General features: G+C 40.3%; 2 protein-coding genes across 2 annotated transcripts; both read left to right on the top strand.

Moving 5' to 3' along the window:
* Window positions 1–2: 2 nt before the first annotated feature.
* Window positions 3–3247, top strand: LOC130087193 (uncharacterized). Its single transcript, XM_056253418.1, has 2 exons — window positions 3–1279; window positions 1387–3247. The coding sequence occupies exons 1-2, from the start codon at window positions 3–5 to the stop codon at window positions 3245–3247; spliced, it is 3138 nt and encodes a 1045-aa protein (XP_056109393.1).
* Window positions 3248–5416: 2169 nt separating this feature from the next.
* On the top strand, window positions 5417–16694 carry LOC130087264 (uncharacterized). The gene is made up of 5 exons (XM_056253522.1): window positions 5417–5534; window positions 15319–15450; window positions 15777–15944; window positions 16267–16349; window positions 16453–16694. The coding sequence occupies exons 1-5, from the start codon at window positions 5462–5464 to the stop codon at window positions 16540–16542; spliced, it is 546 nt and encodes a 181-aa protein (XP_056109497.1). The 5' UTR covers window positions 5417–5461; the 3' UTR covers window positions 16543–16694.
* Window positions 16695–19957: the final 3263 nt, after the last annotated feature.

The raw sequence follows: 19957 nt of genomic DNA, 5'->3' as shown, positions 1-19957 counted from the left end.
CAATGCTATCATCTCCAGCATCTTCACCATTTATAGCAGCATCTTCATCAGTCCCACTAACATCATCATCATCAACCCCACCAGCACAGCCCTCACCATCAGCAACCTCCACATCATCTTCCTCATTCTTACCATCAACATCAAACTCACAGCCTTTATCCATAGCACCATCTTCATTAGTCCCACTATCTTCATCATCAACCCAACAACCACAGCCCTTACTATCAACAACCTCTACATCATCTTCCTCATTCTTACCATCAACATCAAACTCACAGCCTACATTACCATCCCCACTATCTTCATCACCAACATTAACATCGTTATCATTAACATCTTCAATACCATCAACAGCACCATCTTCATCATCTTCCCCATTGTCAGCAGCACCATCTTCATCAGTCGCACTATTGTCATCATCATCTTCTTCAACACTATCATCTGCACCATATTCATCATCTTTACCATCTTCATCACCATCATTAGCATCATCCTCAACAACATCTTCAATGCTATCATCTCCAGCATCTTCACCATTTATAGCAGCATCTTCATCAGTCCCACTAACATCATCATCAACCCCACCAGCACAGCCCTCACTATCAGCAACCTCCACATCATCTTCCTCATCCTTACCATCATCATCAAACTCACAGCATTCACAGCCATCCACACCACAAACATCATCATCAACAAAGTCTTCAATACTATCTTCCACTCCATTCTCATCATCGTCACCATCCTCAAGACCATCTTCATCAGTCCCACTATTGTCTTCATTATCATCATCATCATCATCTTCAACACTATCATCTGCACCATCTTCATCATTCATAGCACCATCTTCATTAGTCCCACTATCTTCATCATCATCATCAACAACCCAACAAGCACAGCCCTTACTATCAGCAACCTCTACATCATCTTCCTCATTCTTACCATCAACATCAAACTCACAGCCTTTGTCATCATTCACACCATCTTCATCACCAACATTGACATTGTTTTCATCAACATCTTCAATACCATCAACAGCACCATCTTCATCAGTCGCACTATTGTCATCATCATCTTCTTCAACACTATCATCTGCACCATATTCTTTACCATCTTCATCACCATCATTAACATCATCATCATCATCAACAACATCTTCAATGCTATCATCTTCTCCACCATCTTCACTATTCATAGCAGCATCTTCATCAGTCCCACTAACAACATCATCAACCCCACCAGCACAGCCCTTACTATCAGCAACCTCTACATCATCTTCCTCGTTCTTACCATCAACATCAACCTCACAGGCTTCATCATCCTCATTCACGCCATCTTCATCACCAACATTAACATCGTCATCATCAACATCTTCAATACCATCAACAGCACCATCTTCATCATCTTCACCATTGTCAGCAGCACCATCTTCATCAGTCGCACTATTGTCATCATCTTCTTCAACACTATCATCTGCACCATATTCATCATCTTTACCATCTTCATCACCATCATTAACATCATCATTATCATCAACAACATCTTCAATGCTATCATCTCCAGCATCTTCACCATTCATAGCAGCATCTTCATCAAGCACACTAACTTCATCATCAACCCCGCCAGCACAGCCCTCACCATCAGCAACCTCCACATCATCTTCCTCATCCTTACCATCATCATCAACCCCACCAGCACGGCCCTCACTATCAGCAACCTCCACATCATCTTCCTCATCCTTACCATCATCATCAAACTCACAGCATTCTCAGCCATCCACACCACAAACATCATTATCATTATCAACAAAGTCTTCAATACTATCTTCCACGCCATTCTCATCATCGTCACCATCCTCAGGACCATCTTCATCAGTCACACTATTGTCTTCATTATCATCATCATCCTCATCTTCAACACTATCATCTGCACCATCTTCATCATCCATAGCACCATCTTCATTAGTCCCACTATCTTCATCATCATCATCAACCCAACAAGCACAGCCCTTACTATCAGCAACCTCTACATCATCTTCCTCATTCTTACCATCATCATCAAACTCACAGCATTCTCAGCCATCCACACCACAAACATCATCATCAACAACGTCTTCAATACTATCTTCCACGCCATTCTCATCATCGTCACCATCCTCAGGACCATCTTCATCAGTCCCACTATTGTCTTCATTATCATCATCTTCAACACTATCATCTGCACCATCTTCATCATCCATAGCACCATCTTCATTATTCCCACTATCTTCATCATCATCAACCCAACAAGCACAGCCCTTACTATCAGCAACCTCTACATCATCTTCCTCATTCTTCCCATCATCAGCAAACTCACAGCCTTCATCACCATCCCCACCATCTTCATCACCAACATTTACATCATACTTTTCTTCTTCATCAAGCTCACCTCATCAATCCTCACCATCCTCACTGGTACCCTCATCATCTTCACCATCAACACCAGCAAATACTCCACCATCTTCATCACTGCTAACTCAAGTATCATTTCCATCGACTCCATCAGCACTGTCATCATCAGTATCCTCTTCATCAACAACAACCTCTTTTTCATCATCCTCAGCATTATCATCACCAACGTCACAACCTACTTCATTATCCTTACCATTATCATCATCAATAATCTCATCACCAACAACAAAAACACCATCATTTCCTTTTTCTCCACAATCCTCATTGACTTTACCAACTACACCACCATCTTCATCATCCTCACTTTCAGCAACACCAATAATACCACCATCATCACTAACCTCAGCACCAAATTCACCATCATTGTCTTCATCAATAACTTTACATTCATCATCCCCAGCAGCAACACCATCATCCCCTTTTTCTCCACAATCCTCATTGACTTCACCAACTATACCACCATCTTCATCATCCTCACTTTTAGCAACACCAACGATACCACCATCCCCACTGTTGTCTTCGTTAATAACCTCACCACCATTACCAACTTCACCACCATTACCAACTACATCGCCATCCCCTTTTTCTCCAGCATCCTTATTAACTTCACAATCCACATCACCATCCTCATCACCATCTTCATCACCACATTCACCATCCCCACCATTGTCGTCATCAATAACCTCACCACCAGCAACACCATCCTCCCCTACACCGCCAGCTTCATCCTCAGCAAACTCTCAATCATTCTCATCATCCTCACCCCTGTTATCGTCATCACCGACCTCCCCCTCATTTAGATCATCCTCACCATCAACATCATTCACGGATAAGAAGAGAGTGACCACAGGCATGCGTGTGTTTGTGCGTTCCAGGGCTAATAAGGAAGCAACGCTAAAGGCTGTGCAAGGTGTAAGTCAGACTCGTTCCTAAAATTACTTTCAATAGTGCATCACTGCCTGCATAAATTTGCTTTATTGCCAACTAAAAACTGCTCCTCGGTGAGAATTTTACAGTACCAAAATTCAAGGGTTTATAAAATAAAAAAAAGGCATTGAACTAGCATTAAAAAAATACATTAACAATGACTAGCATTAAAAACAACATTGGCAACAGTACACTTAGATTAGAGAGTTGTAAGTAATATTCTTCTCCTCTGGGTTTAGTTTGTTCTTCACATGGAGGCCGTCATGCGGAGACAGCAGACTGAAGACTGCAGGCTACGAGTTTTGAAAGACACAGCTATGAAAATATTAATGTAAATAACACATCACTGACCGTGACATCCACATCATATAATATCTGCCATATTTTAGAGCATCAGTACCTTTGTGGATATTCACTGTTCTATATTACATAAACTCTCATTTCCTGAACTACAGCTATGACTATCCCCATGTTACTGCAAGTTCAAGTGGTTTGTCAGTAGGTGGCGCTAGAGCATAAAACACCAGTAAACAGAACATCACTGGAACAGATTTAAGCCTGTTGCAGGCTTACTTTTATTGTTTTTTTTTTTATTAAGTTTAAAATATTGCCATCAAATAGAGTTTGATGTTAGAATACATACTATCATGACCAAAAATACATAGCACATAAAATACTTACCAATTATTCTATTTTTAATTAGAATTAATTATATTAATTAAAATAATTTACAATTATGTTCTCCTGTCTTCCATCTTAAATGTATTTTTTCACTAAGCTCATTGCAGTGCATTCTAGAATTGCATTTTCAGCAAATGATATGCATGATAATATACCATAATATAATAAAACCTGTTTCAAAAGGTAGGCAACATCATGTAATTGTTCAGATATTTGTATTCATCTTTATTCAGCATTACATAAGTGTAAAATTATTTAACAAATTGGTGTTGTCCTTTTTAAGTACAAAGTCCAGAATTCTACTTTACCAATTCTTGTGAATGCGGTGGGTCTCTTATTTTGCATATTTAATAAATACCTTTGTTTTAATGTAGTTTAATAAAACTTTGTAAATGTCTTCTGAGTTTTAATGTTTTATCTACTTTGTTCATAGAAAATATTTGTAATTATTACACAAAACATTTTTATGGGTGCATTCTTTGGAGTAGAACTTATTCTTCTGATGCCAAGTGTCATAACAGAACATGCGTGTCAGGCTGCAGGTAAGAGGAAACTATCTAAAAAAAGAGTGTGTGTGTGTGTGTGTGTGTGTGTGTGTGCGTGTGTGTGTGTGTGGAAAGATTACAAAATGCTCTGGGTATATATATGAAGAGTTCAGATGCAAAAGCCTCTAAATGCCATCTGAAATTTTTTTTCTAAAATGATCATTTTTGTCAAGCTCGTATATTTAAGTTCAATGATTTCACTTAAATGGCAAGAAAAATTACCCATTAATTGTCATTTAAGTGAAATTACTTAATTTAAATATACGAGCTTGATAAAAATGATCATTTTGGAAGAAAATGTCAGATGGCATTTAGAGGCTTTTGCATCTGAACTCTTCATATATTATATAACATCCCTTCAGAGCATTTTGTAATCTTTCCACACAAACCACACTCTTTTTTTCTTTAGATAGTTTCCTCTTACCTGCAGCCTGGCACGCATGTTCTGCTATGACACTTGGCATCAGATAATGATTAGTGGAATGCCCCGAAGAATGCACCCATAAAAATGTTTTGTGTAATGTGAATAATTCCAAATACCCTTGTTATGTTCCATGTTTTCTCAAGTCATGCACTAGCTTTGTGTGAGGAACATAAAATTCAGGTAATAACATTAAGGTAAAAATGATTTTTACAGCAGTGTTCAGTAGAAGAGTACTGCACTCTTCTCCTATTTGGAAGATTGGTATTCTACTTCAGACGCATTGGGAAAACCCCTGTTAATGTTAAATTCCTAATTTTCCATAGCTGAACTTGAATGACATACATGGGGTAGTACAAGGAAATTATGCTTCTGGGTGTGTATTTCACTAATGCTTGACTCAAAAAACACCTAAACCACCATACACGCTCAGCTGGAAGATGAAGGTCTCGTGTGCTCAATCCTGGCTTCTCTTATTGCTCCTGGTCCAAAATGGCAGAAGCCAGGTTTCAGGTAAGACAGATGGTGTGCTTCAGATAAAGTTCTATGAGAAACACAGCAAACAAAAAAAACTAGCAGGAACTTAAAACAAGTGGTCCATCATTTTGTGTTATTCTTGTGACTACAACTTGTGACATATTTATTGTGGTTGTTTGTATGAGAAGTTTGTTTAGAAGGATAAAAATAAACAGTTTTTAAATATCCTATTTAGAAAACGTCATATTATAATTTTTTTAATAGGACAAAACTATTAAATCTGGACATATTTTTTGTGAAAGAGAGCAGCGGACTTGAAAATGGATGTCTTCTATTTGTATGCACAATATTAAAATATGAAAAAGTATTAATAGTATGTAAAATATATTAACATTAATTAAGTCATATTCCAATCAATCACATGGTTTATGTAAAAAAGGCCACCATTAGTGTTATATTCAAGTGTCTCAGTTCCTTTGTTATATGACAAAATTGACGCATTCGTCGCAGCATCCGTCCAGCGGGCCAATCCGCGCCGCGGAAAAGACGTGCAGGTCAGTGCTCCCGCCCACTGAATCGAGTCTTACGATCGGGAAAGCGGATGGATGCAAGCTACTTTAGTGTAGTGTTTACCTTTGCTAAAGTTGTGTGCGTGCCTGTAAAGTAAGTAGCAGCCTGTTTTTACATTGCTTTCTATTTAGTTTATAAACGTTTGAATAGCCCGGCATGTGGAAAAGTTAATGTATGCGAGTGACGATGCGAACTAGCTCGTAAAGATGTTCGTGTGTATATTTGCATACTAGTTTCCTCAGGTATTTCGTTGTTATATTTAGAAGACATAATCTATGTACCTTTTAGTCATTATATGGTTTATGTAATATATATATCGCTCACTTCTAGAGTTAAAGCACGCTTTGGGCGCATGCGCACTAATGTGCTAGACAGAGCGGCTCCATTTCTTTCCTCAGCACGCATAGGTGTCGCATTTCAACCGCTCAGTATTAATCATTTTTTATCAGTGCATTTTTCCATATAATGGCACATTTGTTCCTATTGTACTATATTAATCATAGTAATGTAATATTCATTGTGGAGATTACTGTTACTATGTTTATTGTGACTACTATTATTTGTTATTGTTATTTGTACTTATCTATTTTCTTATATCTGTATTTATAGAAAACCACACACACATGCAAAGTCGAGGTTATTCAGTGTACTGAGTTGTGGTGACAATAAATGGGTTATTCCCGAATACCTGATATAAGTCTCTCACCGGACGCTCTGTAGTGGGTCTGTTATCAACCGGCAAAGTCAGCTTCTACTAGCCAACATTTCTTCATGGTCCTTCGAGCCGGAGCCCCAGATTTACTACGGAAAGATGTCACAGTATGAAGAGGATGAGCCAGTCGTGCGTGTCAGGAGGAAGACAGCCCTCCCCGCACGATATGAAGAGTATGACCTCAGTGGCTTCACTCTCCCAAGACTGTTTCCAGAACCCATGTCACCACACTCTCAGTTTCATCCTACAGTGCCTTCCAGCCCAGAACCAGAGGGTGCAGCTGGTATCACTCCAACATCGCTACTGTGCAAAAAGCCTGATCGGCCTTTACAGTGGTCTGATAATGAACCATGGGGAACCAGCATCCTCCAGCGTGAGAACAGGGATCTCCGCCTTGCCCATGACAATCTGCTACAGACGATGCAGCAAGAAAAAGACCAGTACTCACAAGAACTTTCTCAGCTGAAACGACAAATGCAGCAGCTACAGATCCAACTGGAGCAGCGACAGCCTGCAGCACAGTCTTCTCCTCCTGCCACCCCTACGCGACCTGTACCAGCGCCACGCAGTTCGCTGAGAACACAACAGAGTGATAAGAGCTTCACACCAGTGTCAGCCCCACGATTCAGGTCTATTGAATCAGATCAGCCCAGGCACAGTTCTGAGGCTTTCCTAGCTACAATAGCTATCCCTAGAGCAGAGCCACACTCTCCCCACCACACGTCACACTCCGAACAGGACAGGTGGGATGCTTCAAGGGAGGAAAGAGCCTACCCCAAAACTGAGACGCCTTATAGGCCGAGTCGTTATGCATCATACAAGCCAGAGAACACAGCCCCTCAACCTTTTGAATCCGCCCAACGCTCTCACCTGCCAGGCGGGGCATGCAGCCCAGTTCCACTGGAGCTACAGCAGATGTACAGAGGTCCGTCCCCCACAATTCCAGACTTTGTACATTCGAATCCTAGAGAATTCTCGCGGCTTAAGATAGCACTGGAAAACATTCTCCCAGCTACAGCCACGGAGAGATTCAAATTCCAAATACTCACTGACCACCTCAAACTTGAGGAAGCACTGCTTATCGCTGATTCGTACAGTCATTCACAACAACCCTTCACAAAGACCATGGCAGCACTGGATCAGCAATACGGTCAGCCTCATCAGCTCGCATTGCAACGTATAGCAGAGCTCATGGATGGTCCAAACTTGGCCAGTGGGGACATTAAAGCTTTCCGACTCTTCGCCCTCAGGGTTCGTTCCCTCGTTGGCATGCTAGAGCAACTAGGAAGGAAGGGCACCTTTGAGCTGCAGTGTGGCTCCCATGTCTCCCGGCTCCTAGGGAAGCTGCCGCATGACCTCAGGTCAAGTTTTCGACGCTTTGCACATCCTCACCAGGTGCCAATACCTACCCTTCTTGATCTGTCAGAGTGGCTAGAGTATGAAATTCAAGTGCAGGAGGACACATCAAGGTTTGTAGGAGTTAGTCGTCGTGGATATCCAGCACGAACACGAGAAGTAATCAGAGACTCTAAACCATTCGCTAAAAGTGCCACCATTCTTTTTGGCACAGAGAAAGCACCTCCACAGACAAAGATGGCACCTACAGCCAACAAACCTGCTTCAACCCCTTACTGCCCTTACTGTGACCACCATAAACACTCCCTCAACAATTGCAACAACTTTAAGCAGCTTACCGTTGACCAGAAACGAAACTGGATAAGAGACTGCAATAGATGCTGGCGCTGTGGGAGGAATCATCAAGTTTCAGAGTGCAATCTGAAAATGCGCTGCAAACAGTGTAATGGACGCCACCTACTGGTCCTTCATGCAATCAATCCCAAGAGTGCAGACATCCCAAAGACTACCCCGAATGAAGGTTCGTCTGCTAATGCCTGCCTTCTCAACACTACAAACGAGATACTTCTCATTCGTAAGCCCCCTGCCAGCCGAAAGGTTCTTCTAAAGATCGTCAAGGTCATTATCCGAAACGGGGCACACAAGATGAAAGCCTATGCTATCCTGGACGATGGATCGGAGAGGACCATCCTTCTGCACAATGCTGCCAAACAGCTGGGCTTAAAAGGTCAGCCAGAAGATCTTCCACTTCGCACAATCAGGCAGGAATTACAAATGCTCTCTGGTGCAGCAGTGTCCTTTCACATCTCCCCCCTGTCTCAGCCCAGCAAACTGTATCACATAAAGGGTGCATTCACAGCACAGCAGTTGAGTCTTGCTGAACATACACACCCGGTTAAGAGCTTACGGGAGAAATACCACCACCTCAGAGGGCTTCCTTTGAGCCATTTAGAGGCAGTTCGCCCTGTCCTGCTCATCGGATCAGACTACCCCCACCTCATTACGTCAGTGGAGCCAATCCGCTTAGGCCCCCCAGGGGGACCAGCAGCCATCAAGACTCGTCTCGGCTGGACTTTGCAGGGCCCTGTACAACACCTGCAGCATGCGGTCACTGAACAACAGTGTCTTTTCACCTCAATGGCATCTCCAGAAACTGATCTTCTCAAACAAGTGGAGAGACTTTGGCAGATAGATGTGCTTCCCTGGCAAAGTGAAAAGATGAGCACAAGATCCAAACAAGACCAGGAAGCAGTGGAAATTCTGGAGAGCAAGACAGTGAGAGTAGAGGTGGATGGTGTTAAGCGCTATGCAACACCACTTTTGCATGTTAAGAACATGCCAGACCTCAAGGCCCCCAAAAATGCTGTTCTCCCTCATCTGCGAGCCACAGAGAGAAGGCTGGCCAAAGACCCAAAGCAAGCATCTGCCTACACTGCAGAGATTCAGAAACTAGAGCAGGCAGGTTATGCAGTCAGGGTGGAACCAAGTGCTGAAGCATGCTCAACTAACACCTGGTACATTCCCCATCACCTGGTCCAACACAATGGGAAGAACAGAGTTGTATTTAATTGCTCATTTCAATATCAGGGTCAAAACCTTAACAAGCTCTTGCTCCCTGGACCTGTGTTAGGCCCATCTCTTCTCGCAGTGTTGCTCAGATTCAGAGAACATTCCATTGCTATCAGCAGTGACATCAAGGGGATGTTCCACCAGATTAGATTGCTTCCAGAAGACAAGCCACTCCTGCGATTCCTCTGGAGGGATCTAAAGACACAGGATCCACCCAGTGTTTATGAATGGCAGGTTCTCCCCTTCGGCACGACATGCAGCCCTTGCTGTGCAATCTTTGCATTACAAAAACATGTCCATGACCATAGCCATCCTGGGGAAGACGTCCACCATTCTGTCCTGAAGTCTTTCTACGTCGACAATTGTCTGCAAAGCTTCTCCTCAGTGGAAGAAGCAAAGATTCTTGTTGACAAACTCAGGAGCTTATTAGCAGAGGGGGGTTTTGACCTGAGGCAGTGGTCCAGCAACCAGCTCTCTATCGTAAGCCATTTACCTCCTGAGGCCAGATCAGATGGCACTGAACTTTGGATTTCACAAGGGCAGAGCAACACCCAGGAATCTACACTGGGGCTTCTCTGGAATCACCAAACGGACACGCTTTCCTACAAGTACCGTCCCATAGCAACCACTGAGACTACCATGCGTACCATTTACAAAGTTGTGGCAAGTCAGTACGACCCTCTGGGCTATCTTATTCCCTTCACTACCAGAGCCAAGCTCATAGTGCAGCACCTTTGGGATAAGAAAAGGGACTGGGATGACCCACATTTACCTGCAGATCTTCTACAGACCTGGAGAGAGTGGGTGGAGGAGTTGCCTGCTTTGCAACACATTGTCCTTCCAAGGTGTTACACCAGCCCACTCAGAGACACAGACATGAGTCAGAGAGAAATACATGTTTTCTGTGATGCCTCTGAGCGTGCTTATGGCTCAGTCGCCTACCTCCGCACAGAGGATCAACATGGGCAGGTAGAGGTTGCCTTCCTCACAGCCAGATCACGAGTGGCACCCAAAAAACAGCAATCGATCCCTCGGCTGGAACTCTGTGCTGCTCTGACTGGGGCACAGCTCGCTAAAGTAGTCAGAACAGAACTGAACCTTCCCATAAACCAAATCACTCTTTGGACTGACTCCACCACAGTCCTCACTTGGCTGCAGTCAGACTCTTGCCGATATAAAGTGTTTGTCGGAACCAGAGTCGCTGAGATCCAGGATATTACAGACAGGCACACATGGCGTTATGTACCATCAGCTCATAACCCAGCAGACGATATAACACGAGGGAAGAGCCTAAATAAGCTGGGATCAGACAGCTTTTGGTACCAAGGGCCATCCTTTCTCAAAGATCCTCCAAATCTGTGGCCGGAAATCCCACATCCTGTGGCTGCAGATGAAGACGAGCTTCGTAAAACAGTTCCCTGCTTCTTTACCTGCTTCGCAGCCAGCTTGTCATTCCCTGACATCAGCCTGTTTAAGACTTTTGAAGAGCTAGTTGAATCCAGGGCCTGTTATGGGGCGGCAGGCAATAGTCAGACAGCTGATGACTACAAAATGGCCGAAATCAGTGTCCTACAGCAAGCTCAGGAGGAGTGCTTCACCTCTGAACTGGAGCAGTTAAAGGCAGGTAAATCACTTTCCAGAAGCAGTCGATTAAAGACACTTGCCCCTGAACTTGACCATGAGACTCAGCTGATCAGAGTAGGAGGTCGCCTACGTTGGAGCCCTTATCTAGATCCAGATACAGTGCACCCCATTGTCCTAGACCCGAAACACCCAGTCTCTAAACTGCTCATACAGAGTTACGACAATAAACTCCACCATCCAGGCCCTGAAAGAGTCTTTGCCGAGCTTCGGCGTAAATATTGGATTCTTCGAGGCAGAGAGGCCATCAAACGGTGTCAGAGTGCTTGTATGGACTGCCAGAAGTGGAGAAAAAACCCTGAGGTACCAAGAATGGCAGACCTACCTCCAGCCAGATTACGTTTATTCAAGCCCGCCTTCTACTCAACAGGAATGGATTGTTTCGGTCCATATACTATTAAAGTAGGTCGCAGAAACGAGAAGAAATGGGGCATCCTGTTCAAATGTCTCACTACCCGGGCAGTCTACATTGACGTCCTTCATAGTCTCGACTCTGATTCATTCCTCATGGCTCTCAGGCGATTCATCGCAAGACGAGGCAAGCCATTCGAGCTTTTATCGGATCAAGGGACCAACTTCAAAGGAGGGGAGAGAGAACTGAGAGAAGCATACGCAGCTATGGTCCCAGAACTGCAAGAGCAGCTGGCAAGCCAGCAAATACAATTCCACTTCAATCCCCCTAATTCTCCACACTTTGGTGGCAGCTGGGAAAGAGAGATTCGATCCCTAAAACAGGCCTTGATGACAACACTTGGCGCCCAGTCTGTCACCTTCGAAGTGCTGTACACTATGTTGGTGGAGATCGAGGGGATCTTAAATTCCAAGCCAATGGGCTACACTTCATCCAATTTTTCCGATCTGGACCCCATCACACCAAATTCCCTTCTGATGGGGCGGCCAGATTCATCACTTCCTCCTGTGATTTATCCGGAATCTGAACTGATCAGTCGACGCAGATGGCGGCATAGTCAAGTCCTTGCCGACCAATTCTGGAAGCGATTCATCAGGTTCTACCTACCAAGCCTTCAGACCCGCCAGAAGTGGCAGGATGAGAAATCTGACATCCAGGTTGGCACCATCGTCCTGATCGTTGACCCCCAATTGCCAAGAGCCCTCTGGCCGGTGGGCCAGGTGTCAAGGGTATTCCCCGGAGTAGACAGCAGAGTAAGAACAGCTCAAATTAACGTAGGAGAGAGGTCGTACACACGCCCAGTCGCACGCCTCATCCAATTGCCTGCCATACCAGATTAGAGCTATTTTGAGTGGTATATGTTATAGGCCTTTTGTTATTGTACATATTTCCTTACGGACATCTGGGGGCGGCTGTAAAAAAGGCCACCATTAGTGTTATATTCAAGTGTCTCAGTTCCTTTGTTATATGACAAAATTGACGCATTCGTCGCAGCATCCGTCCAGCGGGCCAATCCGCGCCGCGGAAAAGACGTGCAGGTCAGTGCTCCCGCCCACTGAATCGAGTCTTACGATCGGGAAAGCGGATGGATGCAAGCTACTTTAGTGTAGTGTTTACCTTTGCTAAAGTTGTGTGCGTGCCTGTAAAGTAAGTAGCAGCCTGTTTTTACATTGCTTTCTATTTAGTTTATAAACGTTTGAATAGCCCGGCATGTGGAAAAGTTAATGTATGCGAGTGACGATGCGAACTAGCTCGTAAAGATGTTCGTGTGTATATTTGCATACTAGTTTCCTCAGGTATTTCGTTGTTATATTTAGAAGACATAATCTATGTACCTTTTAGTCATTATATGGTTTATGTAATATATATATCGCTCACTTCTAGAGTTAAAGCACGCTTTGGGCGCATGCGCACTAATGTGCTAGACAGAGCGGCTCCATTTCTTTCCTCAGCACGCATAGGTGTCGCATTTCAACCGCTCAGTATTAATCATTTTTTATCAGTGCATTTTTCCATATAATGGCACATTTGTTCCTATTGTACTATATTAATCATAGTAATGTAATATTCATTGTGGAGATTACTGTTACTATGTTTATTGTGACTACTATTATTTGTTATTGTTATTTGTACTTATCTATTTTCTTATATCTGTATTTATAGAAAACCACACACACATGCAAAGTCGAGGTTATTCAGTGTACTGAGTTGTGGTGACAATAAATGGGTTATTCCCGAATACCTGATATAAGTCTCTCACCGGACGCTCTGTAGTGGGTCTGTTATCAACCGGCAAAGTCAGCTTCTACTAGCCAACATTTCTTCAGTTTAGGTATTAAAGATTTAAATTAATTCCGTTTTTTATGCAATTGGTACCATGGTCATAAAATCATTTTGGATTCTAAATAACAATTAGTGGATTTATTTACGGTACAAAAAAATACACATCTTATGGTTTTTTAATTAGTTTCATTAGTCAGATTTTACTAAGAAATGTAGATAGTGTTGATGTGTACTGCATGTTTTACTTAAAGGGGTGGTATAATGCCCTTTTCGCAAGATGTAAAATAAGTCTTTGATGTCCCCAGAGTGTGTATGTGAAGTTTTAGCTCAAAATACCCCACAGATATTTTTATATAGCATGTTAAAATATTTACTTTTTGAGGGAGAGCAAAAACGCACCGTTTTTTGTCTGTCCCTTTAAATGCAAATGAGCTGCTGCTCCCGGCACAGAGGGCGGAGCTACAAGAGCTCTTGTGTTTGCACCTATTTTTTACAGTCTATGGTTCGCACTTGGCAGCTTCAATAACCTCACACAGACACACACTGAACATTTCAAAAACGTTTAGCCTTTTATGTTCAAACCGGAGTCAGACAATGATGGAATGATTTAGGAAGAAGTGACAACATGTAGACAACATTTCTGAATGGTTAGTTGATGAATTTATGTAGCTTATGTGTAGTTGTCTTCTAGTCATTGATTAGCATATTCTGTCATGATAATCTATTAATCTCATTCCCGGGGGGCGGGGTTTATGTAAATTTTAGGGTTCGTGACATCACTAACCCGGGAGGAATGTGGTGAAGTCCCCACCAGCCATTTGTTGTAGTCCTTAAAAAGCAATTTCTTTAAAAGAAAATATCTCCCTTTACTTTGAACTTTGAGCTTCATAACTTTGCAGATGTTGTTTATGCTCAAACAGCAACATTACACACGATTATAAAAGTAAAATCATATTCAACCACCCCTTTAAAATCCCCACACACATAAATAATACACATTTGTCACACACATCAATAGGTCTACTTTTCATAGTTTCCACCTTATCAAAAAATAAGAGGAAAAAAGCCAAGGGTGCACTACATCATTTTTAATACAATGTAAAAATCATTAGCTCTATTCCTTCAGCTGAGAAAATACTGAATCTGAAAACTCTTCAGAAAATGCAAATAAATGAATTATTTCTCAACACAATTAAACTGTCAGCGGCATATGGCCTAAAACTAACTTTTTGCCTCACCTGCCAATGGCCGGTGACTTTACTAGCCATGAAACTTTTTTGGCAAGTAATTGGCTGTCACTTTGTAAAGAAAAACTACACACCCGCGCACATATGCATTAAAACGTGCATGCCTAGACTAACCACGTAATACACATGTGCATGACATCACCGTTTTCACAGATTCACGTTTATGAAGTTTACACGGAGATGATAACGGTATCGTTTTTTTTTTCTTTTTTCAAAACTCGTTTTTAAAAAACATGCAAAGTTTGCATTCTCAGGCAACCAAAACACCAGAACGCATTAAAAGTTTTTGGTTTCCAGTTAAAACGGTGTCGTGTAAGCGGCCCCTAACTTAATAACTAATGATTTTTATAACGTAAATTAATCAATCAAAAACTTACTTAAGCTGGACAATGACTTTCTTCTAGAGCTGCTGAACAGCCAAAACCATCTTAGCATCAGATGTGTAAGTTTAGAAAAGCAAAGTCCCAGATTAGCCCGGGATACACGTCTTTGTTATATGAGCTTTCTGTGTTCATGTCTTGTATCTTTCAGCCCTGTGTTCAGGACCCACAGTGCTCTGCTGTGCTGGCAGGAATGACAGTTGCACACAGGAGTGTTACTGTGATGAGTACTGCGTCACAGCCGGAGACTGCTGTGCTGACTACATTCAAACATGCCAGCTACGTAAGACTACTCTCAACATAAAATATACATCCACTAGAATCAGCTCAACAGTGCCTGAAAAAAGACAAATCTGTAACATTTCTTTCCACAAGTGTTTGCAAGTTAGAGAGGGCACTAGTATCTCCACATTAATCAGTAACTTGTTAATTAGAAGTGATCGAATGTGTCTATGAAGGCAGTCCCAGTTTAGTCCTTATCTTAAATTAGCGCTAGCCAACTAATTAGCTAATGAATGATATAACTACTACAACCATGGATTTGTTTGATAAATAAATATCTAATTCTGTTTTTAATATTTATTTAACTTTATTTATCATCAAACTTAGCACCTTCTTCACCATCCTCATTTCCAACTTCTCTACCATCAACCTCACCACCTTCATCTTCTTCATCATCAACCTCACCTACAACCAACCAATCACCAACATCATTATCCTCATCACCAACCTCACCACCTTCAACCTCTGCATTCTCTTCAACACCCCAGCAGAAAGGTACATACCATTGTTATACCATTGTTCAACAACTGAAATATATTTATGCAAATTTCAATTTTTAGATTTTAGATTCATTGTGTGGTCAAAACCATGGTATTTTACTGTGCATATGATAATAAATATGTCTTGTATTTCATAGATATTTCTTACATTTTAATACTCCGCTCTAATTTCAGTAGAATAGAATAGAATAGAATAGAATAGAATAGAATAGAATAGAATAGAATAGAATAGAATAGAATAGAATAGAATAGAAAATACAAAGTGATGCATTATGTCCTTGGAATAAAAATATTGTGTAATGTTCCATAATTTTCAGAAAATATCAGAGCGATCACAGTCTTCCACACACGCGTTCGCTCCACAGCCAATGAGGAGGCAATGCGGAAATCTGTGCAGGCTGTAAGTGATTCTTATTTTGAGAGATGATTCATATTAATACAGCACACTCATATTAGATAACACTGAAAGTGATATCTATTTTTTCCCTTTCTGGCTTTACTAGTTCATTCTCCACCTCAGTTTGACGAGGAGACAGCGATGTGAAGACTGCAGCGCACGAGTGCTAAACATCAGCAAGAAATACCACCACTGACCATAACATCAAATCAGACTTACTATATTAGAGCAGCAAAACTTGTGAGATAATGCACTGTTTTTTAGTAGTTAATCATTAACTGACCTTCAACATCTGGTCTTCTTCCAGGTGTTTGTTTAATCCTCCGCGGTGTGTAAATGATGGCACTAGATGGCACTAGAGAACGAAACATCATGGATTGCTTAATCACAAATAACTCTTAAAGTCTTAATTCAATTCAATTCAATTTAGAGTTTCTATACATCTTTGCAACAAATATCAATCAATTTAATGTATTATTATTATATATATTATATTTATATTATATATATTTGAATGTGGCCCAATGAGGAATCTTAAGATAATTGGTATCACTTTACAATAAGGTTAACATGAATGAATGAGCAATTTATTTTTAAAGTATTTATTAACATTTGTTAATGTTAGCTTATAAAAATGTTAGTTCACAGTGCATTAACTAATGTTAACAGATAATGTTTGAATTAACATCAACTCAGATTAACAAATAAGTGCTATTCATTGTTATTTCATGTTAATGTTAGCAAATTAAACCTTATTGTAAAGTGTTACCAGATAATATATAATAAATGCCATTTCAAACGTTTTTCTTTGTGAAGAAAAAAAAACTTAAGTTGCTTAGGTTTAATAAACATTTGTCTAATAAAACTTTGTGAATGTTCAGTACAACAAAATTGTTTTTCTGTGCTCTACTCATATTTGGGAGATTAATAATCAGCTTCAGACAAACAGGAAGTAATGTGTTAAATGCCTCACTGTCCACAGGGAAATATTTTTCATTTAAATGCCTCTGCCAAATGTGTGTGTGTGTGTTTAACTAATGATTAAGAAAAAACACCCAAACCACACAGGTGCTCCCACCTTCCTGGTCTAAGTATTATTGGTCCAAACTGACAGGAACCTTGTTTTCGACAGACTGACAAACAAAAATCTTAGCTAAGCAACACATATTAATACAAAATGATTCGAATAGTTTATCCAAACCTGCATGGATTTGCTAGTTCTTTAATATGTTCCATTTCGTATGTAAGTATTATGAATCAGAATTCAAACTATTTTAAATCTGCATAAATGCCAAAGAAAATTATTATTTATTGCGGGCAATGCTGTATGTAAGTGATTATTAAATAATTGCATCACTGTTTGCATACATCTGGGTAAGTTGCCAGTGCTGGGTAGGTAGGCCTATATGTCTTCTGAAAACTAAACTGGAACAGATTATTAATATTTGTGATTCATTAGGCTAGATGGCTAAAAATAACATTTATAACTAAACATGTAATAAATAGCCCCTACATTTGATTGACATCTGATCTATCTGATGCAGTGGAGTCTTAAAATATTTATAATACATTTTTGAATATATAGTTGGACGCTATATTGTTGACAGTAGCAAATGATTAATTATTTGGAAAATTACAATAAAGAGTAGTTGTTTTTTGATAATTGGTACTTGAGGAAGAACTTATTTGGAGTGCTGATTAACATTAATACGTTCATAACACATGCTAGAGCTCAAATTAGATAATGTTACTGTCAGGAATATCTATAATCTACTTCCTTTCTGGCTTTAGTTTACTCTCCACTTCGAGGGTTTGATGAGGAAACAAAACACCGACGTGAATGCAGCACGAGCGCGAAACGTTTGTAGGAAATAACACTGACGTATGCATCATATCATTTTAACTACATTAGAATTGCAATTATACCTCTGTAATGTTTTAGTAGTTTATTATTACCTGACCTTCTGCATCTGCTCTTCCTCCACGTGTTTGGTTAATACTCCGCGCGCGGTGTGTAAATGATGGCACTAGATGGCACTAGAGAACGAAACCTGTATTAGAACCTGTATCGTTTGGTGTGCGTCACTAAGTAACTAATTTTTCTTCTACAAGCATTTAATAATAATAATTAAAAATAATAATAATAATAATAATAATAAGTAACTCATTTACTAAGTTTTAAGTAAAGTTTGAGTATAATCTTATCTTATCTTATTATCATTACATAAAAGCAATACAAAATAAATGTGTTAAAATTAAAATCAAATAAGATTTTGTGCAATGCAATGCGAAAGCATTAATGTTATGTTAAGTCTTTTCTTTTAATTGACAGATTTTTTGTTTTGTAGTGTTAAGGATAATGCATGTTTCTGTGCGAATTCAAATGCGTTACTTCAACATTATGCAACCATTATTTATTCTTGGAAAAGTTGTAAAATAGCTCCAAGCCAAATGCACTGGAAAATACAGTGAAAGGTACATTTAAAACTTTAAAAGTCCACTTTCATCAAGAAAAAAACATGGTCACATGTCCCAAAAAAAGTTGTACAATTTATTTATTGTAGTCTTTCTTTTTCTTTTTTCAAAACAATAGTTTGATATTTCTGCATGTTAGTTCATCGCATTAACTAATATTAACAGATAATCCTTAAAAATGTATTAGTAAATGAATTTACAGTAATAAGATCAATACATGCTGTAGAAGTACCTATTGTTCTTTTTGTTAGTTCATGTCAACAAATGTAGTTAAATATAATGTTACCTAATGAAACCTTTTGTAAAGTGTTACCATGAATTATTAATTATGTGAACACAATGTAAAGTGGTCATTATTATTTTCAATCTTGAAGTCAACTAAAAATGGTCACTCTCTGTAAAATAATCTGTTTAGTCAAGCAGTGTTTTGCCGACTGAAAACCTCTCTTGTTTTGTTAGCTTCTTCTCTGAAGTTGTGGAGGAATGATCAGGTCACAGAAGTGATGGTCAGCTCAGCTCTACCCCCAGGCTTCAACATGTCTTCAAAGAACAGCGGGCGGATAGATTAAATTAAGACAGGTCGGGCTTTTCCTCGGGTCAGGATGCTCCTCTCTTGACCCAGGATATCAGCTGCCCTCAGAGAAACAGTTTCTAGGTTCTAGTCACATATCCAGCCACTGATATCCCGTCATTGGGTGTGTTTGCACATGTCATTGCTTCCACAGACGTAATTATTGTGTGTGTGTGTGTGTGTGTGTCAATTCTTTTTGTAAATCTGCTTTGAAACAATATGTCTAATGTACTACAAAAATAAAACTTGCCATGTCTACAATTGCATTATTGCTGCAGCTGTTGTACAATAAGCCACTCAAAGTCACTCCTTGCAGTGATTTGACCATAATCTATACAGGAAAAAAGCATCTGAAAAATGCCCAAACCCCTCTAAAACGAGAAAACTGACAAACCATCTTGAGCTGGATTAAACTTTTTTCTGCAAGATTTTAGTCTATTCATTTTTATTTGGTAGCTTTTTGCAGATATAGTGTTGCATATACAGATGTAGTCCTAATCAGTAATGAGATAAACTCACTCAATAATTCATTTATTCATTATATATATATTTTTTTTTATAAAAA

Source organism: Rhinichthys klamathensis, unplaced genomic scaffold, assembly GCF_029890125.1.
Source record: "Rhinichthys klamathensis goyatoka isolate OS25496 unplaced genomic scaffold, OSU_Roscu_1.1 h1tg000105l_1, whole genome shotgun sequence".
Taxonomy (NCBI): Eukaryota; Metazoa; Chordata; class Actinopteri; order Cypriniformes; family Leuciscidae; genus Rhinichthys; species Rhinichthys klamathensis.
The sequence above is the reverse complement of the archived record's forward strand: the minus strand, read 5'-3'. Positions and strand labels throughout refer to the sequence as shown.

Bases quoted from the DNA above. Each gene is read 5' to 3' on its own strand.
- LOC130087193 (XM_056253418.1), top strand. From the start codon at position 3: ATGCTATCATCTCCAGCATCTTCACCATTTATAGCAGCATCTTCATCA. The intron at 1,280-1,386 runs GTTCTTACCATC...TACCATCAACAG, and splicing joins ACCTCTACATCATCTTCCTC to CACCATCTTCATCATCTTCA.
- LOC130087264 (XM_056253522.1), top strand. From the start codon at position 5,462: ATGAAGGTCTCGTGTGCTCAATCCTGGCTTCTCTTATTGCTCCTGGTC. The intron at 15,451-15,776 runs GTAAGACTACTC...CATCAAACTTAG, and splicing joins CATTCAAACATGCCAGCTAC to CACCTTCTTCACCATCCTCA. The intron at 16,350-16,452 runs GTAAGTGATTCT...TGGCTTTACTAG, and splicing joins TGCGGAAATCTGTGCAGGCT to TTCATTCTCCACCTCAGTTT.